This window comes from Panthera leo, chromosome D4 (assembly GCF_018350215.1).
Source record: "Panthera leo isolate Ple1 chromosome D4, P.leo_Ple1_pat1.1, whole genome shotgun sequence".
NCBI classification, from domain to species: Eukaryota; Metazoa; Chordata; class Mammalia; order Carnivora; family Felidae; genus Panthera; species Panthera leo.
In genome coordinates, this window is record NC_056691.1 from 58752721 (window position 1) to 58766333 (window position 13613).

General features: G+C 39.5%; 1 protein-coding gene across 6 annotated transcripts in view; it reads left to right on the top strand.

Annotated features, from left to right (window-relative positions):
• ZCCHC7 (zinc finger CCHC-type containing 7) overlaps positions 1–12561 on the top strand; it is a 255291-nt gene extending 242730 nt beyond the window's left edge. For all 6 annotated transcript variants that reach the window (XM_042912588.1, XM_042912587.1, XM_042912584.1 and 3 more), the window contains exons 7-9: positions 3853–3948; positions 9459–9576; positions 12027–12561. In XM_042912588.1, coding sequence (XP_042768522.1) covers positions 3853–3948; positions 9459–9576; positions 12027–12463 — 651 coding nt within the window. In that variant the 3' untranslated portion in view covers positions 12464–12561. The remainder of the gene's footprint in view (positions 1–3852; positions 3949–9458; positions 9577–12026) is intronic.
• The last annotated feature ends 1052 nt before the right edge of the window (positions 12562–13613 follow it).

Consider the following 13613-nt stretch of genomic DNA (forward strand, 5'->3'; position numbering starts at 1 on the left):
GAGCATATTTTCCTTTCTTCAATGAATCTAGAAATCTTGCCTCAGCAGTAAATTACCATATATTTGCACAAAAAAACATTGAAAAATTATAAACATAAGTCTTTCAGAGAATGTTTATTATTTGGCGGGTGGATAATTCTGTTTATCATCAGTGATAGTCTCTGCCTACAGTCACCGACTAGTTTTTGAGCACCTACCATTAGCCTTAGAGTGGATTTTCATGCCACTCAAATCCAGTGCTCTCCATTCTGAATGATAAGCCCTAAGCGATCTAGTCCCTCTCCATCTTTAGAACCTCCTCTTCTCCCACTCTTCCTTCACCTACTACACTTCCAAATTTACAGATATTTCTCTGATAGTCAAATATGGCAAATTTACCCGCATCTCCAAGATTTGCATTCCCTGTCCCCATGCCTGAGGCCTAGAATGCTGTTCCCCAGTCATTGCATACTTGGGGGTATTTTTATCACAAGAAATGACCATCCCAGTGAGAGTTTCTCTAAAATGCAATTTAAGTCACCACCAATGACTTTCATTCCTTTAACTCTATTTTAATTGCCTGCGTGCCATTTATTACTACCCGATTGTGTGTGTGTGTGTGTGTGTGTGTGTGTGTGTGTGTGTGTGTGTGTTTTGTTGGTTTATCTGTCTTCCAACGTGGGAGATGTGAGCAGGGATTTTTGTCTGACTTCTCAGTTACCTAATCTATTCTAAGATATCTGGCATATATTAGGCACTCAATTATTTTTTGAATAAATTAATGAAAGAATGCTTGTATATGCTTATGCCATGTGCCCAGCACTCTGGTAAACATCACTGATGGAGGCATCCTTGAACTTGTTCTGCTCTACTTGTCCCCTTCCCTTCTCTTATACACAACCTGGTATCTTGAAAAAGTCGTCAGTGTTTTGTTCTTCAGTTCTTTCTACTTACAATAAACCCGTTACAGTCTGGCTTGTATCTCTACCCCTCAAATAAACTGCTCACAATGGTTTCTAGTCTCCAGCAACTTCCTGATTGCTAATCCAGTGGATTTCATAGTCTTTATCTTATTTAACCCACCAGTAGCTTTTGACAACTTCTTCCTCAAAACATTATGTGTTCTGCCTTCACATCCATGACACATCTCTTGCTTTGATTTCTTTCTCTTAAACCACATATATACTCATGGTTGCAATTTTGTGTCACATCAAGTAACACAAAGATGGAAAAATAATTTCTGCTTAATAATTTCATGTCTTCCTGGTGCTCTATACCTGAACAAATTTATGAGCCACTGCAGTGAGTGAGTGAGTGAGTGAGTGGTACATGCTTGTATGCATACCTGTCAAAACTATGCTTGACGACTTTTAGCTTGTCTTAATTCATGAACCACATTCTTTTATTGGAGAATATAAGACCTTTGTTAGTTATCATATCCCAGTTGACAATAGCTGAAATTGTAAATTCTATTTTGTGTAGCGTTTGTAGTCATTTTCAATAGAAAAGATCTTTTAGGCTACTGTTATCCTCCAGTTTTCCATTTTAGGAAACAAACTAAAAGTAAAGTTGAAGAAGATTTTTATAGCCTATAGATTATTTTCCCATGTCAATAACATAAAACCTTCACAAGCCACCTGTTTGCCACATTAAACAGTAATAATGAAATTAGTTGGCACACCAGCACTGTTTGTTATAGCATCCCAATAAAGAACATAAGCAGGGCGCCTGGCTGGCTCAGTTGCGGGAGTGTGCTGCTCTTGATCTCAGGTTCATGAGTTCGAGCCCCACATTGGGCATAGAGCTCACTTTAAAAAATAAATAAATAAGAAATAAACTTATCCAATTTCATTCCCATTTTCACCTCTTTCTTCCAATCTACAAAAAAAAAAAAAAAAAAAAAAAGGAGTGGGAGGGCTATTAGGTTTTTCTCCTTCTGTTTAAAGCCCCTGCCACCTCAGGGGTTTAGCTCTGTCTTCTCCCTTCTCTCCTGTTTTCACCACCTCCCTCTCTATGAGCTTCCTCACATGTTCAGATCTCTTTCTCATTCTAATAGCAAACTCTACCAAATCCCCTTCCTAGATGTTGCTCGACCTTATTCTGCCCCTTGTTATTCATGCTTCTCAAAATAATACATACCTGCCATCCCCTTTTTTTCTGCTTCTGTTCAATTTTTTTAAATATTTCTTACTGTCCAATGTAACATACATATTGAAAAATGCATAGTTACATCACACACACTTAAGTTATATAACACCACTGTGTTCAAGAAATAGAAAATTGCAGCTACCCCAAAACCTTCTGTGCATTTTCTCCCCACTGGAAGTAACTACTATCCTGGCTTCTGTGGGGAATCATTTTCTCATTCTTTATGGTTTTATCACCTTTGTATTCATCTCTTCACTCTTCAGCCTGTTGCCTTCTGCTCTTTATTACCTTTCTACCAATTCCAAAATTCTCATACTAAGGTTATCCATGAACAATTGCCAAATCTAACAGATGCTTCTCAGTTCTAATCTCACTAAGCCTCTGCTGTATTTTCCATTGCAGATCAGTTCACCCTTCTTGAAACTACTCTCTAAGGTGTATGACTATATTCTCCTGTGATTCTGCATCCTTCAGCCTTTCCTTCTCTGTCCCTTTCCCAGGTTCCTCTGTCTGCCCCTTAAATGTTATGCCCAGGGTTCCATCTTGAGCTCACCACTGTTCATATTGGGTATGGCGATGCTGTCCACTCGGGTCATTTTAGCCTCCACTATTATACGGTAGATTTCATTCAGAGCTAATCTTCAGCTCACACTTGTTCCCTCAGCTTTAATCTTACAGAGACAACTGCCTAATGGACATCACCTAAATACACAGCATCCAAGTTAGACTTCATCATCTTTCCCTCTAATTTCCTACTGTTTCTGAAGCAGTTGTTGGCACCCAACTTAGAAACCTGAAAAGCATCGTAATTTCTCCTTTCCTTTATTCCTCATATCTTGTCAATGTTCAGTGATACCAGTTTTATCCCCTCATGTATTGGCCAAATCGATTCCCTTTTTCCTATCCTTGTTACTCTTGTAGTGTAGACCCTCATCACCTCATTGATTTCCTAACAGCCACCTTTTTCACTGCATCTAACCTTCTGTTCATATTCACACCCTCTACAACTACAAGCCAAAATGGTTTTTCCAAAATAAAATTCTAACTACTCTGCTCCCATATTTAAAACAACACTTAAAATGGAAAAGCCCAGATAAACCCCAAGTTCTTTAAGATGACTTTAAGGCCCTCCCTTCTTTTGCCTTGCTTTCTCCAGCCTCATTTTTCAGTCTACCTGGCTATGCATGTTATACTTTGTCAGCATGTATGCTTTCTTAGCTTCATGCATTGTTCATGCTAGCCCCTCTTCCTAGGATTTTCCATTTGACTTACACCTAATTCTTTAAAAGTAAATGTAAGTTTTGTAAGCATTCCCTGACTCCTTCCACCCCATCCCAATGATGGGTCCCCTTTGCCACTCCATTAAAACCTTGTACATGTTTCTCACTTTGCTTACATCTTCTGTCATCATCTGTTTAGATGTCTTTCATGTTCTACTAGCCTGTTGTGCTTTTCTCTCTGAGATACCTAATACCTAACACAGTACTGGGCACAACGCCTAATGGAATGAGGAGCGAAGAAGAGGAAAGCATATATTGACATGAAGTGGAAAAGAATTGTCATGTTGTGCACTTTAACACAGAGAATCATCTGGATGTGAGGTCCTAAACTCTAGGAGGCAGTATTTCTAAAGGATCTCTTACCTAAAAAGAGCTCTTTGGGAAAGAATCAGGTTTTAATTTTCTTCTAACATTTAATAAACGCTCACAAATATTCATGTTGCAGACCAAACCTGGACCACCCAAAAAGCCGAAGACCCCTTCTGGACAATCAGCCTTAGTGTATTGCTACAACTGTGGGCAAGAAGGCCATTATGGACACGTAAGTTTGAGTAGCATTTGGGCATAACACATTCTGTTGTTCTGGGAGTGGTTGCTGAAAGATGAACTAAAAAAAAAAAAAATGTAATTCTGAATGCTTACCTTTTTAATAAACTAACATCCTAAAGTAAGACTTAATGTATTTTCAACTGATTTGCTTTTCCCATCCCTGCCAGAGAGATCTGTCAGAGCACGTTCTTCTAATTGTTTTAAATATACATGAACAAGTTAGGCTAAAACAAATAAAAACCTCATACAGTCAATCAGAGGAATAAAAGTAGTCACCAAAATGGTTACACTTCTCATGAGTTCTTATGTTTGCTATTACTTTGACACAGCCAAAATCATGATTGGAGATTTTCTATGTAGTTCTCCACTATCTCCAGCTTTCCCTGATACTGTGTTCACTTAAATCTTCATCACTCACATAAAAACTCTGACACTAGTGGAAAGACAGACATACTGTATCATTGACTAGCCTGTCTGCCCCACAGACGTCCAGATTCCCTATCCAAGCTGCATATTCCCAGCCCCAGCTAAAAGGGCCAAACTGTGTGTGTTTTAGGTGCAAGAGTGTCAAAGCAGAAGGAATTTGTTGATGTGAGATGGGAGGGAGTCTCCTAGCCAGTTGTCTCATTAAGTAAGAAACAGCAGCAGCGCATCCCAGAGACAGGATGTGATAAGAATAGACTGCAAGCTCTCCTGCATTCTGGGAATCCTGAGGCAGAGGAAGAAGGGCAGTGGCACAAAAAGTAGAAAATCTGTATGGAGAAATACATTCCTAGTCTCCTGGTAGGCTTCTAACAGCTTAGAAACCAAAATAAACTAAAATCAAATGCGATCTGATGACAGGAGGTAGAAAGCATTCGGGGGTAGAGAGTCCTCAAAATGGGAGGGCTGTGAGCAGTGGGAAGGGGAGGGGTAGTGCTGCGCTTTGTGACTCATGGGAGTCCTACCTTGAATTCTGACCGTGGCACCTCACGCAGACCTTGGGGCTGGACCTCCGCAGCAAAGGGAGAGACACAACACAGTTCACCAACAGGTGAAACTTTTCTTCCACGTTGGGGCAGCAGGACCATGGAATGAAGAATTACAACATGAAAGCTAGGATGAAGTTCTGATCCTCAGGTCTGGCTTTTGCTCTGCTACTGACTTCACCATGTGACTTGAACAACGCACTCCGGTCTTCAGTTTCTTTATCTCCAAAGCAAAGAAGTTGTACGGGGAGATTTCTCAATACTGACACTTGGATGCTGTTTCCAATGTGAACAAATCCATAGTATGGTGACATGGATGGAGAGACCCATACTCCCATTTTCATAGAATGCACATTAAAAACTTTGTTAAAGAATACTTTTTCTTACAAAATTACCAGCTCTAGACCTTTTCCTGCTTTGTGCGTTCCACCTCGTTGCCAAAATCCAGATGTTGCCAACACTGTTTAGGAAACCTATTCCCATGAGTATTCCACTGCCACGCAGATCACACAGATGTACAATTTATGCTTGCTGACCTCTTTAAAGCAAAAGGGTGTAATTTTCCATTTATGTTTGTTCAATTAAAGAAAAACAATTATAGTTGGGCACATATTGCTTACTAGTCAGTTCTGTTAATGTAGATAGGAAATATATTAAAAACATTTGGAATTTATCCCAGAAATCTAGATTTAGATAGTTTTTAATTTACAATAAAGCAAATTTGGCAGCCTCATCGCTGCCATAGATGAAGAATTCTAGATCATCCACACTAATGAAGAAGATCAGTGGTGTGGCTAATCCAGAATAGTAGATAAATTATATAGCCAACTATCAATTGTGTGTGCTAATGGAGGGGACCAGCGATGTGGATAATCAAAACATAATTTACATTTAGCTTTGGAAAATATTTATCGTATTGTATGGCTCTGTATAGCCACGCCAGTCTAGACTGTACAGGATCCAAATAGAAGACTGTGCAGATGATTAAAGATGTCTGAGGACCCCTCCCCTTCATTTGCAGAAATACAGCTCTATAGATGTTACTGAACAGCCTCTTCGTATAAAAGGTATTCTGAGGTGAATGTGGCACCGCCCTTCCCTAACCTCACTCATCGTGTAGTTGGAGAGGCAGGGACAGTCCTAAGCAGCTTCATATCAGGCAAACTACAAACTACCATAGAAAACAGTAGTCACTCTACAGAGAGACTACTCCAAGAGCGTGTGAAAGTATGAGTGGGTGCTGGGAGTGTATCAAGATCTTTAGTACCTCTTTGTAATTGCAATTTGCTCTTAATATTTTATGGTTAGAATCTCTCTTTGTCCATTTAGGCTGCTGTAAACAAGCTACCATAGACTATGTGGTTTATAAACAGTAGAAATTTATTTCTTAGGTTCTAGAGGCTGGGAAGCCCAAAGTCATGGTGCCAGTAGAATTGATGTCTGATGAGGGGTGGCTGCTGCTGCTGCTGCTGCTGCTGCTGCTGCTGCTTCTTCTTCTTCTTCTTCTTCTTCTTCTTCTTCTTCTTCTTTTTTAATGTTTATTTATTTTTGAGAGAGAGAGTGCAAGCAGTGGAGGGGCAGAGAAAGAAAAAGAGGGAGACACAGAATCTGAAACAGGCTCCAGGCTCCAAGCTGTCAGCACAGAGCCTGATGCAGGGCTCGAAGTCATGGACCATGAGATCATGACCTGAGCTGAAGTCAGATGCTTAACCAACTGACTGATCCACCCAGGCACCCTGAGGGGCTGTTTTTAATAGATGGCACTTCCATGCTATGTCCTTACACGGTAGAAGAGGCTAGGGAGCTCTGTGAGGGTCTCTTTTATAAGAACATTAATCCCATTCATCAGAGCTCCATTCTTATGGCCAAATCACTACCCAAAGACTCCACCTCCTCCTACCATCATCTTGGGGATGAATTCTGGTTGGGGGTTGGGAGGGATGGGCACAAACATTCAAACTATAGCAGAATCTTAGACCCAAATCTTTTATGGGTGCCCTTTCTTCTGGAAACTTAGAGCCACCATGGATAGTGATTTCTAAAAGTAATTCTTGGGCACCTGAATGGTTCAGTCAGCTAAATGTCCAACTCTTGATCCCAGCTCAGGTCTTGATCTCAGGATCATGCTTTCAAGGCCCACGTTGGGCTCCATGTTTGGCATGAAGCCTAAATAAAGAAATACATATGTACGTACGTACGTACGTACGTACGTACGTATGTATGTATGTATGTATGTAATTCTCTAGGCTACCATATAGGGTTTGCCTTATAACTTCAGGATTCAAAAAATTCCAAAAAGATCCTGAAAGTCAACAACACAGTATATCTAAAGATAGTTGGAAGAAGGAAATAATAAAGATAAGCACCAAAATTATTGAAATAGAAAACAAAATTAATAGCATCAACAAAACCAAAAGCTAGTTCTTTAAAAACATTTTCATTTTTAGGGGTGCCTGAGTAGCTCAGTTTGTTAAACATCCAACTTCAGCTCAGGTCATGATCTCACAGTCCATGAGTTCGAGCCCTGCATCAGGCTCTGTGCTGACAGCTCAGAGCCTGGAGCCTGCTTCGGATTCTGTGTCTCCCTCTCTCCCTGCCCCTCCCCTGATCATGCTCTATCTCTGTGTCAAAAATAAATAAAAACATTTTTAAAAAATTAAAAACATATTTTTTTCCAAAAGAAAAGACTTCGGAAAAACTACTCAAAGAAAAAAAAAGGTACAAATAGTGAATAAAAAGTGTAAATAACTTAAAATACAGTAAGTTTTAATTGTAGGAGAATACAAATTTTAAATAAGCTTTGCATTTAATAAAGTTCAAAATTAAGTCTGAAAATACAGATAAATAATTCTCTAGAAAAAAATATTAACCAAAATGAAGAACAAGCCTACATGAACCAATACCACTAAAAAAATTAAGTTAGTAATCAGAATTCTCCCCTGAAATATATCAGATCCAGATAGTTTTATTGTCAGGTTTTACCAAACCTTTATTCAGAAACAGATCATCCAAGAGAACACTACCCAATTTATTCTGTGAAGCTATTATAACCTAAAGCCACTTCAAAATATTTATAGAATGATACCATTTTTATGAAGTCTGAATGCTTCAAATTTAACACTGTTGTTTATTAGAATAGTCATTAGTAGTAGTAGTAAGAGTATAAAATGTATGAGAATGGCAGGAACCAACTTTAAGACAGTGGCAACTTCTGGAAAGGGAAGGAGACAAATGAGGAATGGGAAACAGCATTACACGGAGGATTTCAATTGTATTATTAATGTTTCAGTTCTTGGAGCAAAAACAAGAAAATTAAGGTAAAATGTGATTTGATAAAGTCCAATAGTAGGTACAGATTGACATTACTTTATTTCCAATACTTAAATGTATATTTAGAATGATTCATAATCTGCAAATCATGCTCTTACTGAGTGTGTGGCTGCCAGTGTGTGTGGATACCTCAGTCAGGTATCTTAGAATTAGAAGTCAAGTATATTTGCCAATGTTAGGATAAGTCAGCTAAATTTTATGTGGCTATTTCACATACTTTCTTCCTAAGAGGTGTTCTGATTTTCTTCAATACCTAGCTAAGAAGAATTGGACATTTATAAAATACATTTTAGGCAAGATGGCAGAGGACAGAAATGGGGAAGTTCCAAAGGGAAACCTCTTTCAAAGAAAAGAAAAGTTGGTCTCAGACATGCTGAATGGATATATGTCAACAGATCATGATAAATAAAGCCTATTCTGTTGGATGTGGCTCAGGCCAACAATGTGGATTTGGAAACTAGCAGAGGTACAAAAGCCAGAGTCATGCAGGTGGGGAGCCGACCTAGAGAAATGAGTGAGAGGAGTGATCTCTTGAGCGGGGCAAGGAAAGAGAAGAGAGGATTCTTTTGGGGTATTTTGGAATTACCTAGGAGCATTTTCAAACCAGACCTAACCCACCACCACCATCCTGCTCCCCACCATAAGGATCACTGCCCTTGTTAGCAGTATTGGGTTAAAATAAGCTTGCAAACCATTTGGGTGAAGGGAAAAGAGCAAAGAGCTAAGAATTTACACTCACATTTAGGGTGTAAATGTGAAAGGAGAAGCACTTGGTGGAAGGCTGTTGGAAGAGACAGACAAGCAAAGGTCTAATACAACATAAGGCCAAATAAAGTCTTTAAAAGAGGAACAGAGCAAGTTCAGTAGAGACCCAGCCCCCCATTGCTGTTAGCTCAGACTGGGGGAGGGGTTTGGCAGGGAAGACTGAAAAAAGACAAGAAAGGTTTCATGGGTAAAGAAGTAAGGAAAGAAAATCCAAGCCTGAAAGAAGCCTGTAAGCACAGTTGGGTGTGATTGGATGTTGGTTTGGCGGAGCCTCCCAGCAGGACCACATCCTGAGCCTCAGCGTGGGGTATCTGTGATGTGGGACTGTCTCTAACCTCAGTGGTCTGTGATCTTGCAGTTAAGGTTGCCTGAGCAGTGCCCTTGTGACACATCCTAATTTCAAATTTGATAATTTGAAACAATTTCAAACAACTTGCAGGAATGTACAGAAAGACGAATGTTTAACCAGACCTTTCCAACATCTCCATTCATCTACTACTATGATGACAAATATGAAATTCGGGAGAGAGAACAGAGAATAAAACGAAAGGTGAAAGGTATGTTGTTGAATTCTTGTGAGATTACCTTTGCAGTAGTTCCTAAATGTCTTCCTTTACATGGTCTTTGCCTGCTTTGGGTGTCATTGGTTAGCACAGAAAATGTTTTTAAATAATTACCATAGAAACCAGAACTTTCTTGATCTCCGGTAATCAGGCACCCACTTCAGAAACCCTGCATTATGATCTGTTCACACTAAACATTTTTTTCACATCATGACCATTTTAGAAAATGTCCTGAAAATACTTGTATCCATACAGGGAAGCAGGGTTTTAAAGGCTCTTTTTTTTGAGAGTTTTCTGTTTGGCAAGTAATTATTTTTTCCATTTGTATGTCTCTAGTATTTTTATGGAAAGAAAGGCTTCCCTGCTAGGTGATTCCTGGAGTTTCCCCAAAGAAGTCTGTTCTTACCAGCCATGATTACAGCAGAGCTCCAGGGTCCACAGCCACCTTCTGTGATTCCTTTACTTAACTGTTGATAACATGACGTTCTTTTAGTTTATAATTTAGGCCTACTTTTTTCTATTTCTTTTGTGCTGTAGTTTACTAAGTTTAACAGTGGTTTACTAAGTTACCTTTCTTGCTTTCAGGATGAAATAGTTCTATACTTCTCAAGTTGACCTATACATTGTAACTCTTAGAGCCTTTTTGGTATTCTTTCTCCATCCCACCCCCAACTCTCTCTGACTTAAGGTCTTTTTCAAAAGGAATTATTTTCAACTCCTGCATATTTTCCATATTACATTTCATATAAACTCTATCTCAACTATATATATAGAGAGATTACAGTACATAAAGATATTTATTAGGCAATTAAATTAAAAAAGAAAAGAAAAGAAATGCACCAAAGTGTCCCCTCTGAATTAAAAGATTATGGCTCCTGGGGCGCCTGGGTGGCTCAGTCGGTTAAGCGTCCGACTTCAGCTCAGGTCATGATCTCACGGTGTGTGAGTTCGAGCCCCGCGTCGGGCTCTGTGCTGACAGCTCAGAGCCTGGAGCCCGTTTCAGATTCTGTGTCTCCCTCTCTCTCTGCCCCTCCCCTGATCATGCTCTGTCTCTCTCTGTCTCAAAAATAAATAAACATTTAAAAAAATTAAAAAAAAAAAAAAGATTATGGCTCCTATTTTATTTTTATACTTTTTGTATTTCACGGGTTTTCTGTAATGAGTGGTTATAACTTTTATAATTCTAGGAAAACCATTTGTTTTCACTTTTAACTAGTAGTAATATTGGGAACTCTGTGGCTACTTTGAGGTTCTCTGTGATCCATTAGAATTTTCAGGCACCTGGGTGGCTCAGTCGGTTGAGCATCTGACTTCAGCACAAATCATGATCTCACAGTTCATGAGTTTGAGCCCCACATCAGTGGAACCCACTTTGCATCCTGTCCTCCTCTTTCTGCCCCTCCCCTGCTTGCCCTCTCTCTCCCTCTCTCTCTCTCTCTCAAAAATAAACATTTTTTTTAAGAAAAAAAAATTTATTTCATGCTAAAGTCTATAAGGAATTACCTTTGCTCTGTATCCTAGAGTTCACTTCTTGTGAACTTTATATTACTTTGCATTTCATCCTTTTTTTTCAATGTTTATTTATTTTTGAGAGGGGGGAGGTGAGGTGCAGGAAGGGGGGACAGAGGATCTGAAGCGGGCTATGCCCAACACGGGGCTGGAACTCACGAGCTGTGAGATCATGACCTGAGTCAAAGTCAGTCGCTCAGCCAACTGAGCCACCCAGGCACCCCCATCCCTATTTTTTTATTGACCACTTCTTTAATCTGTCAAGGTTTTGTTGACATGTTAGTTTTCATCCCTCAAACCTCATCTCCCACTTACCCCATCAGAATCATGCCTGTCAGACACTTGTAGTAAAAGGGTGCCAAGTCCTGGTAAAATGTAACACCAGATCTGGGACCAAAATGTCTGAGATACACACGTGTGTGTGTTCTCCAAGCCAGTGATGTCTGCTCTGGAGGAATAATCTCCTGTCCAGTTTGGCATCCACCTATAAGTACTATGACCAGACTTTATCTTCTGAGGGTGATTGAAATGTCATGAGACATTTGATATATCTTGTTTCACTTCATCGTCAAAGGCTGTTTCTTTATCCCCGCCATGACTTGAATTGGTCAGATGTGACTTTTCTTCACAAAGCTGAAATGATTGCTTTCACTAGTCTTCATCTCTATCATTCAACCTAGTACAACTGTACTGAATAGAATAAATATCTTTGGATTTCTGGATATTTTCCATTTTTAGCAATCAGAAATACAGAACTATAACCATACAATTTTTAGCGGGTGATTTTTACCTTAGTAAGGGCTCTTTAGAATGTTGTATCATTAACACATTTCATTGTCTAGTTTCCCTGTCTGCTGAGTTATTTACAGACCAGTGTAAGCCGTGTGTGGACTGTCTGGCTGCTGAATATGCAGAAATACTTTTATATTTTCCAGAACTCCAGAAAAATGGGGATTTTCCAAGGCAGTTCAAGAGACCTCACATGGAAGCAGCAGAGAAGAGGCCCCCCCATGGCAGGAGGAAGAGCCATGCCTCGTGGAGAAACAGCAGGTGGCCTCAAGAAAAGAAAGAAACCCAAAAAGAAGCGAGCAGGAGCCGCAAAGAGCGTGAGAAACACAGGAAGGCTGACAGGGCTCATGAAGTGGAGGAGGACTTCCCCAGGGGCCCAAAACTCCATTCTCCTGGCACCTTCAAGACCCAGAAGGGTCCCAAGTCCTTCCACCACTCATCACATTACCACAAGCCAAGAGAAGACAAGCTGCCCAGAGACAGCAAGCGGGGCAAACAGAAGAAAAAGGAGAGCTATTTGGAGGGCGATGGCAGTGATAATTTATTTCTCATTAAGCAGAGGAAAAAAAAGTCCAAGCTGTGAGACAGCTTCTGATTTGGCTTTCCGGTGTTTGTCTGGTCTTCATGCCTGTGACATCATGGCAATCTGTTTATGATCTATGATTAAATCAAATGAATTTTGTTTTGTTCTTTTTGTAATCTCGGCCGTACCTGAAACTGATGCACAATGACCATGGAGACTTCCATTCTCTGTGTCCAACAGGTTATTAGGTATAGAAGGAAAAAAAAAAAAGGACATGTACTCTGATTTGCCCCATTCCCGTACGTCATTTTTACTCAGAATCCTAGGGATAAGAAGTAATCTTTTCAAGAAAAATTTTTAAAAATACTTTTTTTGAAAAAGTAAATATAATTCGTATGCTGTGGGAGTATGAAAGTTAAATCCTTGCAGGAAGAGAAATCAATGCTAATATGAAAAATTCATATTTTTCAGCATTACTTTTTTTTAACATTGGAAAGGGGTAATAGCTATAAATCTAAATCCAGCTGTCCTTGCTCTTGAAGCTGGTGGCATAATCTTCTGATGGTCAGAGCATCAGAGGCAGAAAGATGATGGTGTCATCACTGAAGCCCTGGAGAGGCAGAGACGCTGGCCTATAGCAAAATACAAGTAAGGAACCCATCCAGTAAATGTCATAAGATAGATTTCCTGAAACAAGTGAAAAAGAATCATTAAAAGGTTTAACGTAATCACAGTGCAATAGTTTTCACCGTTTTTACAGCCACACTTCAAGAAGACTGTCAACTTGGATGTATAGAGACAGATACTGCCCAATTAAAAAATTATTCTGTTTTCACGGGTTTTTTAACTACCACAAGACTATACAGAAATTTTTGTACCTGTGAATTTTTGTACTTATCAAAGCCTAATGTTAGAATAAGAAAAATAAAATGTCTGAAATAGAGTAAATAAGTTTGTCATTTATGTAAAAAGGCAAGGATTTGGGGTGACAAAGGGCGTGCTTGGGTTAGACAAGTCACTAGAGTTATAAAATCTCCATAAACTGGGTTCAAAATGCCCTTGTTGCCCAAGCACTAGCTCTATGCCGGAATAAAATGAGATGGAGTCAGTTAACTCGGGCCAGTTTATGTTAGATTCTTAACTTTGTGTTTTACTCTTTGTGAAGTACACGAACTGCTGCGTATGTGGTAGGATCAGCTTCCTTCACCTT